The sequence below is a fragment of the Psammomys obesus genome, unplaced genomic scaffold (genome assembly GCF_907164565.1).
Source record: "Psammomys obesus unplaced genomic scaffold, mPsaObe1.curated_primary_1811, whole genome shotgun sequence".
In the NCBI taxonomy this organism is placed as follows: Eukaryota; Metazoa; Chordata; class Mammalia; order Rodentia; family Muridae; genus Psammomys; species Psammomys obesus.
The window spans coordinates 9333582-9355457 of NW_026592666.1; the positions used below are offsets into that span (position 1 = coordinate 9333582).

The following is a 21876-nucleotide window of genomic DNA, read 5'->3' on the forward strand; positions in this document are numbered from 1 at the left end:
TCCATGGACTCCCAGATGTTAGCAACCAGTTCCATGGACTCCCAGATGTTAGCATCTGGTGCAATGGATTCCCAGATGTTAGCTTCTGGCACCATGGATGCTCAAATGTTAGCATCTGGCACCATGGATGCCCAGATGTTAGCATCTAGTACCCAGGATTCTGCTATGATGGGTTCAAAATCTCCTGATCCCTATAGGCTAGCTCAGGATCCTTACAGATTAGCTCAGGATCCCTATAGGTTGGGTCATGACCCTTATAGGTTAGGCCATGATGCTTACAGGTTAGGACAGGACCCTTATAGATTAGGCCATGATCCCTACAGACTAACTCCTGATCCCTATAGGATGTCACCTAGACCCTACAGAATAGCACCCAGGTCTTATAGAATAGCACCTAGACCATACAGGCTAGCACCTAGACCCTTGATGTTAGCATCAAGACGGTCTATGATGATGTCCTATGCTGCAGAACGTTCCATGATGTCATCTTACGAGCGCTCTATGATGTCTTACGAGCGTTCCATGATGTCTCCTATGGCTGAACGCTCTATGATGTCAGCCTATGAGCGCTCCATGATGTCAGCCTACGAGCGCTCCATGATGTCTCCCATGGCTGAGCGCTCTATGATGTCAGCTTATGAACGCTCTATGATGTCTGCTTATGAGCGCTCCATGATGTCTCCCATGGCTGACCGATCTATGATGTCCATGGGTGCCGACCGGTCTATGATGTCATCGTACTCTGCAGCTGACCGGTCTATGATGTCATCGTACTCTGCAGCTGATCGATCAATGATGTCATCTTACACTGATCGTTCAATGATGTCTATGGCAGCTGATTCTTATACTGATTCTTACACTGATTCCTATACTGAGGCATATATGGTGCCACCTTTGCCTCCTGAAGAGCCTCCAACAATGCCACCATTGCCACCTGAGGAACCACCGATGACACCCCCATTGCCTCCTGAGGAACCACCGGAGGGGTCAGCATTATCCACTGAGCAGTCAGCATTAACAGCTGACAACACTTGGTCTACAGAGGTGGCATTATCTACTGAAGAATCTGTATCACAGCCTGAGCCTCCTGTGAGTCAAAGTGAGATTTCAGAGCCTTTGGCAGTACCTACTAATTATTCAGTGTCAGAATCAGAGACTTCAATGTTGGCATCAGAGGCTGTTATGACTATTGCAGAACCTGCACGAGAGCCAGAGTCTTCAGTTATGTCAACTCCAGTTGAGTCTGCCATAGTAGCAGAACATGAAATGGTTCCAGAGAGACCAGTGACTTACATGGTTTCTGAGACTACCATGTCAGCTGAACCAACTGTGTTAACATCAGAGCCTTCTATGATGTTGGAGACGTCAGAGACATATGATTCCATGAGACCATCAGGACATGCTATTTCAGAGGTATCTATGTCCCTTTTGGAGCCAGCTGTAACTATATCACAGCCAGCAGAGAGCAGTTTAGAGCTGCCATCCATGGCTGTCCCAGCACCTTCCAGTATAACAGCCACAGAATCTCCTGTTGTTGCTGTCCCAGAACTTTCTGCTGTGGCTGATCCAGAACCTCCCACTATGGCTGTCCCAGAAACCCCCACTGTGGCTGTCTCGGAACCTCCTGTTGTGGCTGCTCCAGAGCCTCCTGTCATGACTGCTCCAGAACTTTGCTCCTTGTCTGTCTCAGAACCTCCTGTGGCTGTCCTGGAGCTTCCAGCTGTGGCTGACCCAGAGCATGCTAGCACTGTAGTGTCAGGTGTTTCTTCCCTGGAGCCTTCTGTGCCTATGTTGGAACCAGCAGTATCAGTCCTTCAACCTGTTATGATTGTTTCAGAACCATGTGTTCCTGTCCAGGAACCCACTGTGGCAATTTCAGAACCTGCTGTCACAGTCCCAGAGCACACTCAAATAATATCACCTGAGATGGCTATAGAGTCTTCACCAATAGTAGCGGAGTCTAGTGTTGTGTCATCGCACGTTATGAAAGGAGTGAATTTACTCTCTGCTGATCAAAGTCTTGGTCCAGAGGTGGGCACGCAGGAAATAGTGTTGCATCCGAGTGAAGAGCCACATGATGGAGGACACATGAAAAGAGACTTTTATGAAAATGAATATGAGAGAAATCTAGACTATAGTATAAACAGTCACCTAATTGCTAAGGATACAGAGCATAATACAGTGTGCACTGCTACCATTGGTTCTGTTGGTGAAACAAGTGAAGAGAAAATTTTGCCTTTTAGTGAGACTAAGGAAGTCATAGAATTGGATACCTGTCCTGCTGTTAGTGAAGCTGATGTAGGAAGAAGTCTACCTTCTCAACTTGCTCTGGAACCAGATATAGTGGGAACTAGTAAAGGGTTGGAATTTGTCACAGCATCTGCACCCAGTTTAGATAGTAAGTATGATGTTGAAGTTTCTTTAACTACTCAAGACACTGAACATGACATGGTTATTTCCAGCAGCCCAAGTGGTAGCAGTGAAGCTGACATAGAGGGACCTTTGCCTGCTAAAGACATTCATCCTGACTTACCGTCAACTAACAGTGTTGTTTGTAAGGACACAGAAGACTCAGTACCTATAAAAGAGGCTGACCAGGCAGTAGCAGTTGCTCTTAGCCCTAAAGAAAGCAGTGATGATACAGAAGTACCTCCTTCCAATAAAGAAGTAGTTCCTGATTCAGGATACTCTGCTAGCATTGATGAAATTAATGAAGCTGACTTAGTGAGACCGTTACTCCCTAAGGACATGGAACGTCTTACAAGCCTTAGAGCTGGCATTGAAGGACCTTTACTTGCTAGTGAAGTTGAACGTGACAAATCAGCTGCCAGTCCAGTTGTAATTAGTCTACCAGAAAGAGCTTCAGAGTCTTCTTCAGAGGAAAAGGACGATTATGAAATTTTTGTAAAAGTTAAGGACACACATGAAAAAAGTAAGAAAAACAAAAACCGTGACAAAGGCGAGAAAGAGAAGAAAAGGGACTCTTCATTAAGGTCTCGGAGTAAGCGTTCCAAATCTTCTGAACATAAGTCACGCAAGCGAACCAGTGAGTCTCGCTCCAGAGCAAGGAAAAGATCATCTAAGTCTAAGTCTCATCGTTCTCAAACACGGTCACGGTCACGTTCAAGACGCAGGAGGAGGAGTAGCAGATCAAGATCTAAGTCTAGAGGAAGACGGTCTGTATCAAAAGAGAAGCGCAAAAGATCTCCAAAGCATAGATCAAAGTCCAGGGAAAGAAAAAGGAAAAGATCAAGCTCTCGAGACAACCGCAAAACAGTTCGAGCTCGGAGTCGAACTCCAAGTCGTCGGAGTAGGAGTCACACTCCTAGTCGACGGAGAAGGTCTAGGTCTGTCGGTAGGAGGAGGAGTTTCAGTATTTCCCCCAGCCGCAGGAGCCGCACCCCCAGCCGCAGGAGCCGCACCCCCAGCCGCAGGAGCCGCACCCCAAGCCGCAGGAGCCGAACCCCCAGCCGCAGGAGCCGAACCCCAAGCCGCAGGAGCCGAACCCCAAGCCGTAGGAGAAGATCAAGGTCTGTGGTAAGAAGACGAAGCTTCAGTATATCACCAGTCAGATTAAGGAGATCAAGAACACCTTTGAGAAGAAGGTTTAGTAGATCTCCCATTCGTCGTAAAAGATCCAGGTCTTCTGAAAGAGGAAGATCACCCAAACGTCTAACAGATTTGGGTGAGTCATGCTTTATGTTGTAATAGAGTATGATTTAAACTTAATTTCTGATGATCTTGAGTCAAAAGTAGTATTTTGAGTTGTTGATTTAGAGGTCATTAGGGTGTGTTAAGAAAATAATGGGCAAATGCAATTAAAAGGTTAAAAAGACCTGCTATGGGGAGCGTATTAGAGCTTGTTATTTTGCCTTTCCTAAAAAATAGATGGAGAAGCCTTGTTACAAGTCAGATTATTTATGTGCTGCACTTATTTCAACACAGTGGCTTTGCAGATAAGCAGAGTTCTTAGTAATTGTTTTCTGTGGCTTTTTTTTTTTTTTTTTTTTTTTTTTGAGACAGGTTCTTAGTCTATAGTCTATGTTGGCCAGAAACTCAACTTAGCCCAAAGTGCTGGCTATATTTCCTCAGTCTCCTGATGGCTAGGATTTCAGACTGAGCCATCATGGCTAACGTTAGCTAACATGTTAAGATGGCAGTCTAGGATTGTTGAATGGGTAGGTTATTCTGAGAAGTATACGTTATTGAAATTAGGAAATTTTGTATCTGGGAGTTAGTTAGCTAACTGGATGAATGATGCAACTTTTTCAACAAAGTGATAATCATCAAGAGTCTGTTGTCTTTAAAAATAAATATTTTCTTACTAAAACTTAAAGTATGATTACCTGCTGAGTAATTTATCATATTCTCAACAGAGAACATTTTTGGGTAGAGCAGCCTAGAGAAAAAGACAATGAAGGTAGCAGAATTTGTTTTCAGTTTAGGAAGAGTTTTCTGATGTCTGTCTTCTCATAACAGAGGAATAGCCGGTAATTCTCAGTGATTTTAAGTTAGTGTAGGACAAAACTTAGAAGAGTAGAATGTGGCAATTGTCCTAATAATAAGAGTAGGGGCACATTTGCACAGTGGAGAGGATATTTATTATTCAGTTGAAGGCTTGTTGAAAGAGATGACAGTTGGGGCTTAAGAAGGGATTAAGTTGCTGTAAGATTAGAATGAGGTTTGTCTAAGACAGGCAGATGACCAGCTTTTGTAGCCACTGGGTGGCAGAGGTTGACCTTGTTCTTCTCATGCTACTGCCTCCACCTCCCAAGTGCTAGTGATTACAGTTTTCCATGACCGGTTTTAGGAATGCTGGGGCTTGAACCCAGGGCCTGTGCATGTTTGGTAAGCATTCCTTAACTGAACTTCATTATTAGCATGAAAATGAGAATGGTTTAAGGTCATGCTAATTTTATGAAGTAGCATTGCCTTTAGCAGACTTGTGCCTTATAATTTGTGGTTAGTTGATCACCATAGATTCATAGTAAAGCATTTGAATTGTTGATTAGGCCCATCTGCCTGAATCATAGCCATAACTTAGAGCAGAATACTGGTGCCTTTAATTTTACACTCTTGACAGATCAAAAATGTATAGCTTTTAGGAAAACTGCTTCTTGTTTTTTTCTTACAGATAAGGCTCAATTACTTGAAATAGCCAAAGCTAATGCAGCTGCCATGTGTGCTAAGGCTGGTGTTCCTTTACCACCAAACCTGAAGCCTGCACCTCCACCTACAATAGAAGAGAAAGTTGCTAAAAAGTCTGGAGGCGCTACCATAGAAGAACTAACTGAGGTAAGCTAGACACAATTTGTTTTCATTCTTAAATGGATTATTCCATGGACATTGACTCTGGAGCGTGCCAAAACCTGAATTGTGGGCTGAACTGATAATGGCTGGCACCGAGTGCCCAAAACCCGAAATACAGATGTGGCAGCGGCAGAAGCTCTGTTTAGCAGGCCATTATCCGGGATGGCTAAGCTCCGCCAGCTAAAAAGTTACTTCCCATTACTTTTGCTTTCCAGTTTTAGAAGCCAAACTGACTGAGGAGTGGAACGGTTCGTTTGAATGGAGGAGGTGTTGAGTGAGCAACACGCAGAAGCTCGCCTACAGTTTCGTTTCCATTCACGACGTGTTCACTGATCGCCAAGAGTGTACTGCATATACGCAAAGACACAGACAATCTTCAGAAATGATCTTTTGCCACCGGAGCTTGGAAATTAATGAGAATAGCTGGCCATTGCCTGAAAGGAACTTCTTTCGCATCAACATTTCGGGTTTTGGCTGTTTGGTACCAGCCATTGGCGATAATGGCCGGCCATTATCAGTTCTTCCTGCGGTTCGGGTTTTGGCAGTAACATATTTTAAATATACTTATTTTTGTTTTTAAAAATTTGATCTTTTGAAATTGAGGCTTTTGGGGGAAGCTTTGTTTTACTTTAATATTTTTTTGTGTGGGGGGGAAGACGCTGAAATATTGCTGCTAGGATCCAGAAATAACACACTGTTTCATATACTGAAACTTGTTATTGGCTAGCCTTATGCCAGCCTGCCACTGTCAACATATTCTGTTCCCATTGGTTACATGCTTGATACACTCTTGTGTTTTTGGCTAATTGAGCTTTTTAATTCTATTGTAATATTTTCAATTGATAATAGATGTGATAAATTCTGCTTGTATAGACTGGTCTACTAAAATTTACTCCTAACCTTTTTATAAATGGACTCTGTTCCTTTGCTTCTGAGGAAGGGATTGACTTTATATGTTGGACTGCACCAATTGCGCCCTCTCCATCATGCCTTATTTTCCATTCTTAAGTTACAGCCCTTAAATAAAAAAAAAAAAAAAAAAAAAAAAAATTATGGAGAGACATGTTACTACACTGCTACCAATGCTTAAGACCTTTTACCAACATTTGGGGATTATAAAGTTTCTTAATTTGTTTCCTCACCTAGATTCACTATAGTATGAATTATAACTTAGACCTAGCAAAAAGCCTCTATTGCTTACTTACCAAATGCAAGCTCTTTATCTAAAACTCTATGAACATTTAGCGGTTTGCTGTTGTTTGCCTCATCTTCAGCGCTCTTTTCCCTCAGACAAGTCTCTCCTGACTTGCTCACTACCACCTGACCAAGTTGACTTTCCTTTCCTTCCTATTTCTTGTTCTTTACTATGGAAATTTCGCTTAGAATTCTTGAAGGGAGTGTTCTTTGATCCTCAGACCTTGCCTGGATATTCTCTCTTAAGCCTTTGTTCTTTTAGCGCTTATGTACCCTGTTTGTATTATATCAGTTTGCACTTGTTATTGTTGCTCTGTAAAAGGTTCTTTAATTACTTAAAGTGTATGTACTCTTGTCTCGTATTAGATTGTAAGCTCCTTTGGAGCAGGGACCACGTCTTTTTCTCTCTCTCTCCTTTCGTTTCTTCTTTCTTTTTTCTTTCTTTCTTTTCTTTTTTTTTTTTTTTGTATTATTCTCAAGACAGTGCCCAGTACAGTGCTCTGCACATAGTAGGTGCTCAATAAATGTTGTTGACTGACTGAGCAGCCAGTGTGTCTTTAAACAATAGCTAGTAATTTAAGTTGTAGTTATAAGCTATCATAAATGCTGATTACTTGAAATTGATCTTGTGTGATACTTCTTAAAAAATTACATGCTGTTTTATGTAAACCATATTCATCTTTTGTTTGTTTTTACTTTAAAGAAATGCAAACAGATTGCACAGAGTAAAGAAGATGATGATGTAATAGTGAATAAACCTCACGTTTCGGATGAAGAGGAAGAAGAACCTCCTTTTTATCATCATCCCTTTAAACTCAGTGAACCCAAGCCCATTTTTTTCAATTTGAATGTGAGTATTAGTAAAGTGCTTATGGACTGATGAAGTAGCACGTCTTGTGGGACTGTTTAAAACCCATGTGGAATTTAGTATATTGAGTTTAAGCTCAATACTGTGATGAATAGTGACAACATTTCCTCTAAAAGTTGGGCTGGGAATGTTACTCTGTGGCAGTGTGTGTGCCTAGGATGTGTGAGGCTCTAAGTTCAATTCCTGGCACTGCAAAAAATAAAAGTGAACCTTCCCTTTTATTAAATTCTTTAGAAACCATATCTGTTAAAATGGATTTTAATTAAATACTATGTTTTAGATTGCTGCAGCAAAGCCAACGCCACCAAAAAGCCAAGTAACATTAACAAAGGAATTTCCTGTGTCATCTGGATCTCAACATCGGAAAAAAGAAGCCGACAGTGTTTATGGAGAGTGGGTTCCCGTAGAGAAGAATGGTGAAGAGAACAAAGATGATGACAATGTGTTCAGCAGCAGCTTGCCCTCAGAGGTAAGTAGTAGGAATATTACATGTTTGTTTTTATATCTGAATCTTCCATTTTATTGTTATTTTATATCTGATTTGGATTCTGTTTCACTCTTCTTAGGGCCGGGTTAAACGGCAGGGCCGGGTTAAACGACAGATGAAACAACCCGCAGCTTCTCATTTGACAGTAACTCGATGCAATTCACTTTGTGGAACGAAGCCACAAAGTGAAAAGCATCGAATTGCAGAGAAAAGTGTTATCACATCCCTACCCAACATTGGGCCCTCCATGCACTTGTGGGAAGGTAGCCCAAGGTACAACTATTTAGCATCCCGTTTTGCCTCAAGGCTCTATAGCTCTAGATTTTGGTGGTAGCAAGTTTACTGGGTGGAGGGGTTGAGGGGAGAGAAGGCAGATCCTCAGGTTCAACACAAGAACTGGATTGAAAAGTCATCGTAGGCTGATGTGAACATCTTGGGTACATAGCCCATTGCCTTTAAGTAATGGTTTCTTACTGTTTTTCTGGGTTTTCAGATAGCCTTTGATTTCAGTAATTTCCCTTCCTTGTGCTACCTTAGCCCTTTTGAATTCTTGTGTTTAACCTAGTGTTCAGCCTTGGTTCTCCATTCCCTTCTCCTTCCCCTCTTTGCTACTATTAAAAGTTGGAGGAGTGGAATTTATATATTGAACTTCCTCAAGGCAATAGTTGTATCTTGTCAAAATGACGCAGTAACAATGCCAAATGTCAAAACAACCCCATTAAAATGCCGCCTGATTAAGTAATGTGCTGCTAAATACAGTGCACATGAGAACAGCAAAACTGTATATATATGTAAATATATATATATCTGTATCTTTGTATGTATCTCTGTATCTGTATCTTTGCTGTGTCTTTTAATAAACAGTTTACTTTTATTTAACTTGTTGTGCAAAATCACGCTTGGGGATCTGGGGAGGGTGGAGACTTGACTAGGGGAGGTGGGAGTTAGAGACTAGCTGTCGTCACCTTGCCCTTGGTTTCCAAAGCCTTGACATTGGTCCAAGGATTGGACTTAGATACCAGCTGCCCTTATAGAGTCCTTTTTCTTGCAGTTCTGAGGTATGTAGGTCTGAGAGCACTCTACTCTTCACTTGAGGTTCCCTACATTGGCCATAAACATTTTCCAATAAACACTTCAATTCTACAAAGAAATCTTGTTTATAAAAATCAAAGTAAACAGAACTCAAATCAGAAACCTTTTCATGCAGTATTTTTCCCCATAGGTAATCACAGGCGACATTTTCACTGTGTTTTTTTGACCTGCGGCATTTTGAATGGGAACAGTTCTATGTAGTAATGCTGAGCATAACTGGCCAGTGAAGCTAACTTACTTACAGTTAAAGGTGATGGTCTGTATTCACACGGAGTTCCATAACTGAAACGTATTACACCCATCACCAGTGAGGAGGAGGATAGCTGCTTTGGGCAGTCTGTTAGTTTGAACAAGTTTAGTGTTCATTTACTAATCCCCAAATCAGGCTTTTGTCACACCTCAGGACGGAAGCTGACTGACACTTGCAGCTAACTCAATTTTCTTGTAGTAGTCGGGTATAAACAGGTGAGAGTTGGACAGATTTAGATACACTGATATAGGCTTTTAGTTATTTATTACAGATTAAGCATTTAAACATTTGGAAAGAACATAGCTAGGTGAGAATCTCCTATGTAGCAAAGACTTAGAAATATTGTAGAATTGTAACACTTTCCTGAGAAAATGATTATAACTGAAGAGTCATGGGAAAAGTGCTTAGTGCTCGTTGATTATACTTTTTGACCAAGAAAAACTTTATTATTTAGAATTTATTACTGCCATTTTTAGTCTCACCACTAAGGGCCTTGTCTCCCATCAAAAGTGAGGTTCTTATTATGGGTCGGCGTTGAGAGAGGGCGGCAACACTGAAACAAAAGGAAAGCTCTACCAGTGCTGAAATAAATGAAGCATAATAACTCTTCTGGGGAGATACATGCAATGTGAGAACGTCAAGCTACTTATGGAGGCTTCGAGTCAGAGTATAGAAATTAACTTCAGTTATAACGAAAAGAATGCCAAACTTCTAGGAAAAAGGGATGTGATTCTTTTGCTTTCAAATCAGTATTTCTGTAGCACTGTTAAAGGTGCCTAAGCCGAGATAGATAGTACTCAGCTTGTTACTTAGTTACCATTTAATACGTGTCCCATATTTGTAGAATTGTTATGCTTTCTAACAGTGAAGTACTTAGATTGATATATTCTGGGAACACTGACCTTCCTGATTTGAGTAGCGCTTCAAATTAAAAAAAATTGGGGGGGAGGGGTGGGTGACAAATTTTTTCTGAATGGCAAGGTAATATTTTTTAAATCAGTTGTTTTTGTTTTAATAAGTATAATTAAAGTTTATGGTTCTTTGGTCTTGACCATAAAACATTTCAGCAAGGGTGCAAAGGGCTAAGTTATCCTTGCAATTCCTGATCCCACGGTTGTCTTGCACTTGAGTGTGCTGACATGAGTGGGTAGACACGGACGAAACTGCGCAGTCCATCAGCTCATCAGCTCCTTGTGCCATAGCATCATCTTCCTCCCAGACACCAGCCAGCAGCGTCCTCAGAAGTGACTACACAACATTCACCATGTTTATGTGAATCTGATTTGCAAACAGAAAAGTTGGAAAATTAATATTAAAAAGTTGCCAGGGACAGTTCTTTAATATGATTAGCAAAGGCTAATTGGTTAGAAGATTAGAGCAGTATGTACAAGTGGAGTAATAGGACTGTGGTCATAACCACTAATTTGGAATTCACATATACTTAGTATCAATTATAATTGTTTTAAGGCCAGCTCTAGTTATTGCTCAGATGTTAACATCATTTCTGTCTCAAGCAGTGTGTTAGGTTTGTATTACTTGGTCGTATCTACATCTTCAGTAGTTAAAATTCTTTTGAAATAGGAAACTTAGTTTATGAAGTTTATCAATGCTAACTTGCTGGACAAGGATAAAAACAGATTGAATGAAGTACAGGTTCTTGAAATATATATTGGCAGACTGTAAGGTGTGGCCTCGTTACTTCCCCCCCCCCAAAAAAAACTTTTATAGGCTGTTAACTGATTTCTCAGAACCACTTACAATGAAAAAAATTATTAACTTATTTAGATTAACTCAATTATGCTATAGAATGTTGTATAATAAAAATATTAATAGTTCATTAAAGTCACTTAAGGATGTTCTATGTTGATGTGCCTTTCCTTTTTGAAGTTGACAGTATGTTATGTATGAACTGGGTGCATTTTAGTAATTTTTGTTAAGTATTGTAAATGCTTTATAGGCCAGATATTTTTAGCTGTTTTGTTGCAGATTTTCTTTTAGGCCTTTTGAGATACTTGCAGTCACATGACCTGTGGAAAAATGATCCAATTTAGCCCATACTTAACCTTTACCTTTTTTCTATCAATCACTTACATTCTGTGAGGTCTTAAGAACATTTTTCATTTGTTTGTTTATAGAAATCACTGGCCTTATTAACAAAAGGGGAGAGTAAAGTGAATGGAGGAGGAACTGAAGTGCAAAATATGTAAAAGAGAACTTAGTTTATGTGTGTGTGATCACCAAACACAAAATGTGATAACCTGATAATGTCTACAGTCTTTAGAGGAGCTGTAATCTGCCTTTAGATAAGGATTAAAGGAATAGGATTGTTTTTTATTAATGTGAGAGTTGTAATTTAGGATACCATCTGTAGATTTTTTTTTTCTTATAGGGGAGGAGAATTCACATAGTAACTTTACAGATGTACATTTTATACTGGTAGGCAAGATGAACTGCTCATTTATCAGTGGAAACATAAAGCATGTAACAAGTGTGTTATAGACTTAAAAAAAAAAAAACAACCCTTTTCTTGGTTTGTAGAAAACCAAGAAAACCTTGGAACATTTTAGGCTGGTGAAGATTTTAAAACATCTTTCAATGTAGCAGTCATCAGCTTCTAACTTCCCCAAATTCTTAAGTGCTAGCTGTGTGGATTTTTCGTTTTGTTTTGTTTCCTAAGACAGTGTCTCTCTACATAGCTCTGGCTGGCCTGAACTCTGTTATGTAGGCCAGGCTGCCCTCAAACCCAAATTCATGAGCCTCTGCCTCCAAAGTGCTGCAATGAGAGGCGGGTGCCACTATGCCTAGCTAGCTGTTGTATTTTATATGTTTAATTAGGCAATGTGATATTTGGTCAGATTCTTGAGTATTCTTGCTTTTCGGACTATGGTTAGTCCTTTCTGTATTAGCATATATTATGAGTTACCTTGAAAAGCTGGATAAAGTTCTTGTAGATCTTAAAAACTTTTACCCTGTCTTCTTTTGTGGTGCTGGAGATGTAACCCATAGGCCTGCACATGCTGGGCAAGTGCTCTGCTGTCCAGCTACACCCTAACCTAAGATAACCTAGACTCTCTCCATCTTGAATATATTTTAAAATTAGAAATAGGAAATTAAGAAAATTTTTGATGTGAACTTGCTACTTTATTTGCTAAGCCTGTTGAATAAATGCAGTTGTGTAAGGAAATAGTTTAATTTAAATAGCAGGTTATTATATTAAACGTGCCTTTTACAATGAAATATAAATTTGATATAAAATAGCACCATGACTTACGGAAGTTTTTATTTGGGGGCTTCAAGGGGTATTTGGGTTATTTCTCAATAAAATATACAAGAAAAATATAGTAGGTAAATATGCCTGTAAAGGATGAATTCTTAGTTAAATTTTTGTTGAAGATTTAGTTTTGGAGCTAAGTGCATTTTTATGGCTTATAGTTGGAAATTGAAGGGTTCTGACTGGAATGCATAGACAGTTTTTCCCTTGATCTTTCAGATTTCAGTCTTTCCCTGTGCCTTAACACCCTGTCACTTAGGTTTACAAATTGCTCTGAAAGCAGAGCAAGTCTAAGAAGGGCCCTGAGATGGTATGTGTCTCATTTGCTGGTTTGGTGGGGCTAGACAAACTGCTTGGGTAATCCCACTTGAGAGTTTAGTTGGCATCTATGGTAGGCCTAGAAAACTTAAAATTTGTTCTGAAAGACCCAGGGATCACATGGAGCAGTTTAGAGTTCAGGAATTAAATCAACTCATAGTAAAAGCAAAAGGTGAATACTGTGTGTTGGTGTACCTTTCATAGATTGTCCTAATTGTTGTAGGTCTTAAAAGAATATTAAGCATGGGTAATTTACTGTTAGCTAAGCAGGTAAGAACTTTTATTGAAAGTAAATAAACAGTCTAATAATAATAAGCACAAATTACGATTTTTTTCTTTAAGTTAGAAAAGTTGGCTTTGTAAAAAAAAATGATTTAGTCAAAGGAGTCTTAAATAATTTCAGTCAGGATAACTTAGAATACCGTGTAAGAGAATTTGAAGTTGGGACAAGGACAATAGTCTTTATTCCTCATCCTAAATCTTCCTGAGGTATATAGATTTTTTTTAAGAATTACATAGTATAGCGAGATTACCTTAAAAAAGCTATTTCACTGACTTATTTATAATATCCATGCAGTACTTACTACTGATTCTTTGTAGTGAAAACAATAAATCATTGTGTTAGATAATATTTTATTAAAGAAATTAGTGGGTTGATAGAACTCAATTTGTGTTCGTTATAAACAAAACCCAAATAATGGCCAAGTTTTTTGTTCTGTGGTTAAGCCCTTAACCTAACACCTGAGAATTTAAGGGTGTCTTAAAAAAGTTAAACTTATGTCTGCTTTACACAAAGAAGTTTTTTTTTTTTTTTCATTTTATAAAGAAATCTGTGAGGCTGATAACCTACCTTATACATACACCTCCTGTCTTAGGCTACGTTTTAAAAGATTACAGAATTTTGTAGGAGGACTTAAAACACTTTTAAAAATTAATGTTCTAGGTATGTTACTAAGTGTTTCTAACTTCAAAACAATGTATTCTTTCAAGACCCTGGTTTCTTAGGACCAAAGCATACCCATGCCCAACTAACTGTGCTCCTGTAAAATGTGCTAATGAGTACAGAGCCATGTTGATTCTAGTGGTGCTCTGCTTGCTTATCCATGGATTTTTCTTACTACTTCTGGAAGTTACTAATAATCATGGAGAGTAAGATGAACTGGTAAAGGTTTAAAAACTACCATTTTACCTAATGTGGCTTGTTAGTACAGATTAAAAATTATGAGTTCATAAAGAAACTCAATAGTTAATAGTTTGATACTGTAGAGAATACACTAATCAGTAGGAATTTAGACTGAGTTCTGCCTCTGAATATTTGGTAACTAACTTACCTTCATTGTCTTCTATTTTCCAGGAGTGCCCTCTTTGCCTTTTGAATCTTCTCATTTTCCAAGAATCTTAATATACAGACTATTATTTATTTATTTTTACATGTAGCATCTAAAGATAAAGAAGCACCTGAGAGAATCAGGGGACTGGTAATTTGGGATAATTATCTATGTTTTTTTTCTTAGCCTGTGGACATTTCAACAGCAATGAGTGAACGGGCACTTGCTCAGAAGAGACTCAGTGAGAATGCATTTGACCTTGAAGCCATGAGCATGTTAAATCGAGCTCAAGAACGGGTATGTGACTTTTTTTAATGTTTAAATGAGAATTTCACTAACTGGATGGCTGAATCATTACAACACTAGTTGTGAGGAACCATCATTTTGGGGTGTGTATTAGTGTGGAGTGCATACACTATATACCAAGTCTGCAAACCCTATTTTATACTTTATACATTTTAAACTTTGTTCTGTCTTAGTAACTGACTTTTTTTAAAGTAAAAATAACACTAAGCAAATGTTTATAATTTATTACATACTGTGGCAGGAACTCTTTCTTGAGGAAAAAACAGAAAATACATCCTGTCTTCATAGAGTTATAGTCTGATGTGCACATACAGTGCTCAGAACAACTCCTGAGATAGAGCTATTATTTTCCATATTTCAGCTAAGCAAACTGAGCTGAACAGTGGTCAGATGATACACACAATTGGTAAGCAGAATTGGCATCTAAACCTAAACAATAATGAATCCAGACTGTGTTTTTAACAGGAAGGAGATGGCTTTTCATCTCTATGCTAAGTCCATGTAGAAACAGTTGAAGTAGGAAGTAACATTACTGGCAATACCAGACATGCATTACGTATAGTATGAACGACCTGATTTATTGCACAGTAGGTGTTGACGAGTGATGTGGTATTTTCTGTCGATCATTTTCTACATTATGCCTTAGATAGATGCAGATTACTCTCCCACAGGAAACTGTTTTCTGCTGATCATTTTCTTTATTATGCCATGGATAGATACAGATTACTATCTCATGGGGATTAGTCAGAGATCTAGAATGTGTCATTTATTTGAATGTGCATGTATGATAGGTCAGATGGCAAAGGCCAGAGATCTTCGGCCATAAGAACTAAATTTTTCGTGTATCTTATATTTCAAAGAATGAGTGTTACAGTGATAATTTTTAGTTGGAGATGCACCTCATACCTTCTGTTGCATTAGTGGATTTCACTGAATGCTGTACAACTTATTTGGAAGACTTAGAAAAAAATTTGAACTTATTTGGCCATTTTAGGAAGCAATTCCATTCTTCCTCAGTGAATTAAACTGTTACCAGTGTGGCACTTTCATCAGGTCAGTAATTTTACTTAATGAAGATGGCTTCTTTTTCTTCAGATTGATGCCTGGGCTCAGTTGAACTCTATCCCTGGGCAGTTCACAGGAAGTACAGGAGTACAAGTCCTGACACAGGAACAGCTGGCTAATACTGGTGCCCAAGCCTGGATTAAAAAGGTACACAAACTGTCAAAAAATACAAAACTAAGCTTGTTTTGATGATCATACATTAAAAATGCAGAGACAAGTGACTAACCTAAGTTCCTGAGTAAATCTGCTGTGTATATGCTCCAGGATGGACACTGAAGACGGGCCGGAGTCCTGACACAATGCCAATTGTATAAATATGGCTCAAGAGCCACTCACTTTGTATCTGGAGGTTGTTCTTTTTCATATTTTTTTGCTGTTGGTTTTGGTGGGTGGTTTTACTTAACTGTTTTGGATGCTAACTATAACAGGTGCTGTTCAGAATATTCCACAGTTCCTGTTGGACTACTAACCTAATCATTTCAGCAGTGGTTCTCAAAATTTTTCATCATGGGATACTTTATTTCAGGTTTAGTTTTGGTGGATCACTACCCCCAAGAGCCCTTTGCACCCTAATATTCCATTCCTCTGTCCTTGTCCTCTCATTAGTGCCTGCACCCGCTTATACATGCCTTTGCTCCCACATTCCTCCTGTAACATCCAGCCCCAGGTCCCTATATGGTGGTCAGCTATTAGATTCAGCAAGTGGTGGGGAGGCCCTGATTAGTGCTGCATGTGGTAAACTTGCCATGGGACCAAAAGGCAGGGGGAGGAGGGCTGGAATGTGGGGTGGGCAGATGTGAAGTGGGTAAGAGGGTGGGATGGGCTGGAGATAACTATCTGTGGACCACCATTTAGGTCCTGGTGGCCTCTGGTGATCCACAGGCTCAATTTGAGAACCACTGACTTCATGAAAAACAGGATGTGTAAGACCTAAAATCAAGGGAGAGGACGGACATCCCATGCTACGAAGATGTAGGTGCATCTGGCCCCAGACTCCTGCAGTGACATTTGTCAGCTCCACCTACGGCTACCTCATTGTTGGGGGAGTCTTAGGTGGCTATAAAGGGGCTTTCTGAAGAATAAAGGTCTGGTGAAGGGCTGTGGTTTGGTTGGATGGGTGATGGGAAATTTGTTTCAGGAGTTATTGGCAGCAGCATAGCAGTGCTGAAACTTGGGAGGCTACGTGGTCTCTTGGATTGGAAAGGTTTCTTTGTCGTGCTGTACTCCTGACTCCTTGTGTGATCGTGGGCAAGTAATTCCTTGGAATTTTTGTCTCCCCAAGTGTCAAGTGGCTGGAGACAGGTTCTTATTACTGCCTCAGAGAGTGGTAATCAGTGAAGTGATGGATCTTTACTATCTGGAGAATTGGAATGAGTGCCAGTTATGGACGAGCTGAAGTTTTCAAAAATAAAATTTTGGTTGCTTTGGGCATTTAATGCCTTAACAGTTTCATAGCAGAAGCACTGCCTGTGATTCTCTTATTAACAGATTAATATAAGGCGTCATACATCCTCACTGTGCTTGCTTGTTTTCCCTTAAGAAATAGTTGCACGGATAGTATGTAAGGGATCGGTTTTAGAAAAAGGGGACAACCTAGAATATTTTTAATAAGCGGATTTATTTTACATACTAATATTTTGTATAAATTATGAAAGTGGTATTTGATAAATAGCTTTCATTTTAGTGGGAAGAATTAATTATATGTTTACTTTTTGTGTGTGTGACATTAGATTTAAAACTGGGGCCCTTGACTTAGGTAGTGAGCAGGTTTTCTACCACAGAGCCACACATTCATCTGGTCTTGAAGCTATGTATTTAGGAGTGCAGGAAGTTAGACCTGAAGTAGTTTTGAGTATTTATGCACATAATAGTGGATGTACATTGTTAGGTAGAAGCTTCTGGAAGGGCTTTTCACTGTAAAATGTTACTACATGTTTTGTATAAAGAGCGGATAAATGTAAGTGCATTTCCAAGGTGAGTGTTCATAACTAGCTCCCTGTACACTTTCTCCCATCTATTGTTCTGCTGTTTCTTAGCTTGTGAGTAGTTAATGTTTGCTAGAGCCTTTAAAATGATTAGCTTTACATTTTATGTAGCATATAATCTGGGAAGCAAATCATTTGATAAATTATGTGATCATCAGATCAAGCTTTACATTATAGAAAACACTAATAGGAAAACAATTTGTGTGTGAAGAACTACTAAAAAATATCTGCTTATTGAAAACCGGTGAAGCATTATTTTATTAAAACAGGCCATTACATTTAGAAGTCATTGGGCAACCGAAAATTCCATCGGGGTCTAGCATAAGTACTGTTTACACCCATTAATTGTGTTTAGGAAATGTTGAAAGGGTCGTTTGGCTTTTCTTGGACCAGCACTGTCATTGTGTATTAAAAACCATAGGAAATGCCACCCAACACCCTCTGTGTTCTTTACTTTGTTTTTAGAATACTTTTAGATTAAGAGGAATATTTATCAAAAAACATTAAAAAGGTAATTGGTTTTAAAGGACCTTTATTTTCTCAAATGACTTGGGACTTGATTTTATAAAAATTGTTGGTTATTGTAGGTTCATTAGATTCAGACAGGTTTTTACAATGGGGAAAGAGATGGATGCAAAGATAATGACAGAAGCAGAATTGGAAAACTTGGCTAATTGGGAATTTATATTGCACTCTGTCTGTACAGTTGCCCTTTTTTTTAGGAGTGTTTCCTGGAAAAGAGGGGGAGATGAACCTGGAAGTAAGTAAAGTCCTTCTAGGTGTGTAGCATCAAGGCAGTTGATACCCAAGCATCAGCTAACTCTTCTCTTTATACATCCACAATGCATGGCCTGCACCAAATAAGGAACTGAACCAGGGGTGTGTTTACCCTCCGAAGTTACCTCCTTCCATCACAGCACCTTGTTGAACTTAATGTCTAGTCGTATGTCATTGGCGCGTTTTCTCCCTAACATTTAATTATAAAGCTGGGGAACAAAGCTTATATATTTTACTTCAGTGTAAAAGTAGAAATTTTAGGTTAAGTATTAACTTAGTGGTAGAAGGAAAAATAATGCATATCTGCTTGCTGAGCTACCAAAACATTTGACTCTCTATTGCTTTGTAATGACTTGATAAATATTTGGCAGAGAGTATTAACCTAAAATGCTGTAATAATTGGAAATAAAACTTGGTTCAGTGATGCTTCAATTAAAAAGAGACAAAACAAAAACCCCACATAGGTCAGCAGCAGAATCCATTACTGGTAGGCTGTGCCATTGACGCCATTGTAAAGAGGCATTGGACGTTTAACTGGAAGATCACCGACTGCTGACCGTGCTAATGCACACACTTGTGCAGCTCAGGACATTAAGTGGTTTGCTGCTTTGATGGAAATTATGGTTCAGTGGGTTGGATACAAGAGAGATGATTGTTCACAGAATAACCTGTGAACTTTCACCCCTCTGTATGGAAACTTGTTTCAGGGCCAAATCCTTGTAGCTGTCTTCTTGCCCCGGTCAGTGCCAGCCGTACTATTCACAACACTGCTGCTACCGAGGCCTAGGTATGTAAACATTTAAGGAGTTTCTTAAAAGTCTTTTAACATCAAGCCAGGTTTTAGAAGAATTCAAATTTGGTATACTTACAGGGCATTTTATGTGCTTATCTTCAACTTACTTACATGTAAATTTATTTCGTTTCTTCGGGCTTTCCTAAGTAAAAATTTTGATACTTGCCTTATAGTATTTTGGGGAAGAAAACTGGCTGTCAACTGTATGCTTCTTCAGTGTCCAAACTATTTTAAAATAATTTCTAGGCTTTATTCATAAACTAGGTCTACCTGAGCTAATATATTGACTGTTTTAACACTGCCTTCTTTTTATTTTGCAAGCTAAGAAGAGATACCAGTGAACCTAAATAGTGGACGAAAACAGGAGTGCTCTTTTTGTTGTTTTTTTGTTTTTGGAGGGGGGCACCGAGGGCCTACTGTTAAAATTGCCATTTGACTTTCAAAGTGTTGGTAATTATAATTAGAACATATGTTACAGACTGTATTAAGTATAGAAGAATTTAAATTGAATGCTATTTCAGACCTAGAAGTAAGATTTTTTTCTCTTAAGTTACCATTAACTCTGTATTTTAGTTCTAAATGTAAAATGGGGGCATTTTACCTTTTTTTTCCTTTGGTTAGGATCAGTTCTTAAGAGCAGCCCCAGTAACTGGAGGAATGGGAGCTGTTTTGATGAGAAAAATGGGCTGGAGAGAAGGAGAAGGATTAGGAAAGAACAAAGAAGGAAATAAGGAGCCCATCCTTGTTGACTTTAAGACAGACCGGAAAGGTAAGTTCTTTCTGAAATTCGTACTTTTAAATTGTATACTTGTATTTTGAGTTTCATCACTTGTTTTTTTTTTTTTTAAACCTTAATTTGGTCCTAGTGACCGTGAACTAGATACACAAATAATGAACAGTTCTCTGCTGGTGAAATGTTTGACAGTTTCACAAAGCAGCTTATTTCTGTAGATGAAGAACATGTTTGAGCTTTTTTTAAAGGGCAACTTGTATGAAGTTAGCTGATGTTATGAAACTGTGTGAATTTTACATTTTAAGAAACTAAAATGTGCTTTTTGCTCTTAATGGAAATGACGTTTGCTTTTTTTTTTTTTTTTTTTTTTTCTACATTTATTTATTGTGTGTAGGGGCATGCATGACATGGCAAGCACCTTTACCCATTGAACTATCTTCCTGATCCATTGTTTGGTTGTCTATTTTATTTTTTAAAATGGTTTATGTATATTGGGTGTTTTGTCTGCATGCATGTCTTTGTATATCCCAGTGCCCATAAAACCAGAAGAGGGCATTGGATCCCCTATAGATATAAGCTGCCATATAGGTGGAATCTAATCAGGGTCCTCTGGAAGAACAGCCAGTGCTCCTGTTGAGCCATCTATCTCTCCAGCTTCTTTGGTTGTCTTTTGAGACAAGGTCTTGAGTATAGCCTTAGCTGGCCTTGGCTGGCCTTGAACTTGCAATGATCTTCCTGCCTTGTCTCAAGCCTGCATCATCACTGTCTTTGGTTCATTTACTTGTCTTTGTTTCTAAGCTGTGGTTTTGGTTTTTGTTTTTAGTTTTTTCACATCTTAGACACTTTGGTCTTCAATCCTTAGGACATTTTTGCTTGTCTTTTAAAGCTTGGTATTTGTGTTGTGGGCTAGATTGTAGACTAGCTGGGGCAGCAGTAGTAGTTCTTCAATACCTTTCATTTGGGGACCTTGGAGCTGTTACTGCAGTTAGCTATTTTAGAAGACATATACAGTAACAGCTGGCTAACATTCAAAGTAGAATCACAGCAGGCTGGTAGCTCAGGTTGGCCTTGAACCCCTAATCCTGCCATAGCTTTCTGAAATTCTTGGTTTACAGTCATGTGCCATTAGTGTACTTTAGGCCTAATTTGATTTTTAAAAACTTGATTTATTTTGAGGTTCAATAATAAATTGGAGTTAAGTCTTAAGGGTCTGATAAAAGAGAGTAGCTATGAATCTAATCAGGGTGGTATGTGTCTAGGGCACATCCATGTTGAAATTACTCAATGTAATAATATAGGTGTGATTCTCTGACAGTGGCTGTTTCCTAGAACAGGTCTGAGGGAGATGTTTATACTAGCATGCTCCTAATAATGGAGTGGCTGAGATTTTGCTGTTCAAAGACTCATGGAAAGTGAAAGAGCACCCTCAAGGGATCGTGATGTCATTATTCCTGTGTAGTGAGGGAGGGACTGTGACAGCTTAGGCATTTGTTAAGAAAGCAGGTTCTGGCTGTGATAGAGGGTCTCGTCTTTGGGACACTTTTCTTTTTCACTGTGTGTGCCTTTGTTTTCGGGGACTATACTCTTCAGAAACTATTTAAAAGATGAATCTGTAAAGTTACTTGTAGTACTGTGTACCCACATGTCTGTGCACTCACACGGAGGTCAGAGATCATCCACCTTGATTTTTGAAACAGTGTCCACTGGCCTGGAGCCCACCAAATACAGAGTGTCCCAGTGAGCCCCAGTGCTGGGACTGCAAGTGTGTGCCAGCACAGCCAACTCTTCACAGTGGGTCTGAATCCTTGTGCAAGTGCATTGTGACTGAATGATTTTCTATGTTTTCATAGCTGTGTAATTACAAAGTTTAAAAAAAAAATATATAGATAGATATACACACACACACATACACTGAAGTGGCAAGATAAAATCAGTTTTGATATAAAATGGCTGAGTATTTTATTTGAAGGTATAGATTTTTAGGTTTCAGTATAGTGGGAGGTATATTTTCTTCATCTATTAATAGTTTTAAGTAAAATTAATTTTGTAAATTTGGCTTTTTTTTTTTTTTTTTTTTTTTTTTTTTTTTTTTTTTTTTT

General features: G+C 38.9%; 2 protein-coding genes across 6 annotated transcripts in view; one reads left to right on the forward strand and one right to left on the reverse strand.

Moving 5' to 3' along the window:
- Nucleotides 1-21876, forward strand: part of Son (SON DNA and RNA binding protein) — a 32984-nt gene that overhangs the window by 8817 nt on the left and 2291 nt on the right. For 2 of the 5 annotated variants that reach the window (XM_055614846.1, XM_055614847.1), the window contains exons 3-9: nucleotides 1-3685; nucleotides 5135-5295; nucleotides 7208-7354; nucleotides 7653-7841; nucleotides 14305-14415; nucleotides 15520-15636; nucleotides 19666-19813. The exon at nucleotides 1-3685 is cut by the window's left edge and continues 2177 nt beyond it. In XM_055614846.1, coding sequence (XP_055470821.1) covers nucleotides 1-3685; nucleotides 5135-5295; nucleotides 7208-7354; nucleotides 7653-7841; nucleotides 14305-14415; nucleotides 15520-15636; nucleotides 19666-19813 — 4558 coding nt within the window. Of the gene's footprint in view, nucleotides 3686-5134; nucleotides 5296-5525; nucleotides 7043-7207; nucleotides 7355-7652; nucleotides 7842-7938; nucleotides 8739-14304; nucleotides 14416-15519; nucleotides 15637-18958; nucleotides 19039-19665; nucleotides 19814-21876 lie in introns of those variants that run through there. The other 3 variants (XM_055614848.1, XM_055614849.1, XM_055614850.1) reach the window with 3 other exon arrangements.
- Nucleotides 9676-21876, reverse strand: part of Donson (DNA replication fork stabilization factor DONSON) — a 24439-nt gene continuing 12238 nt past the window's right edge. The window contains exon 11 of the mRNA XM_055614852.1: nucleotides 9676-10479. The gene's annotated coding sequence lies outside the window, so the exon portion shown is untranslated. The remainder of the gene's footprint in view (nucleotides 10480-21876) is intronic.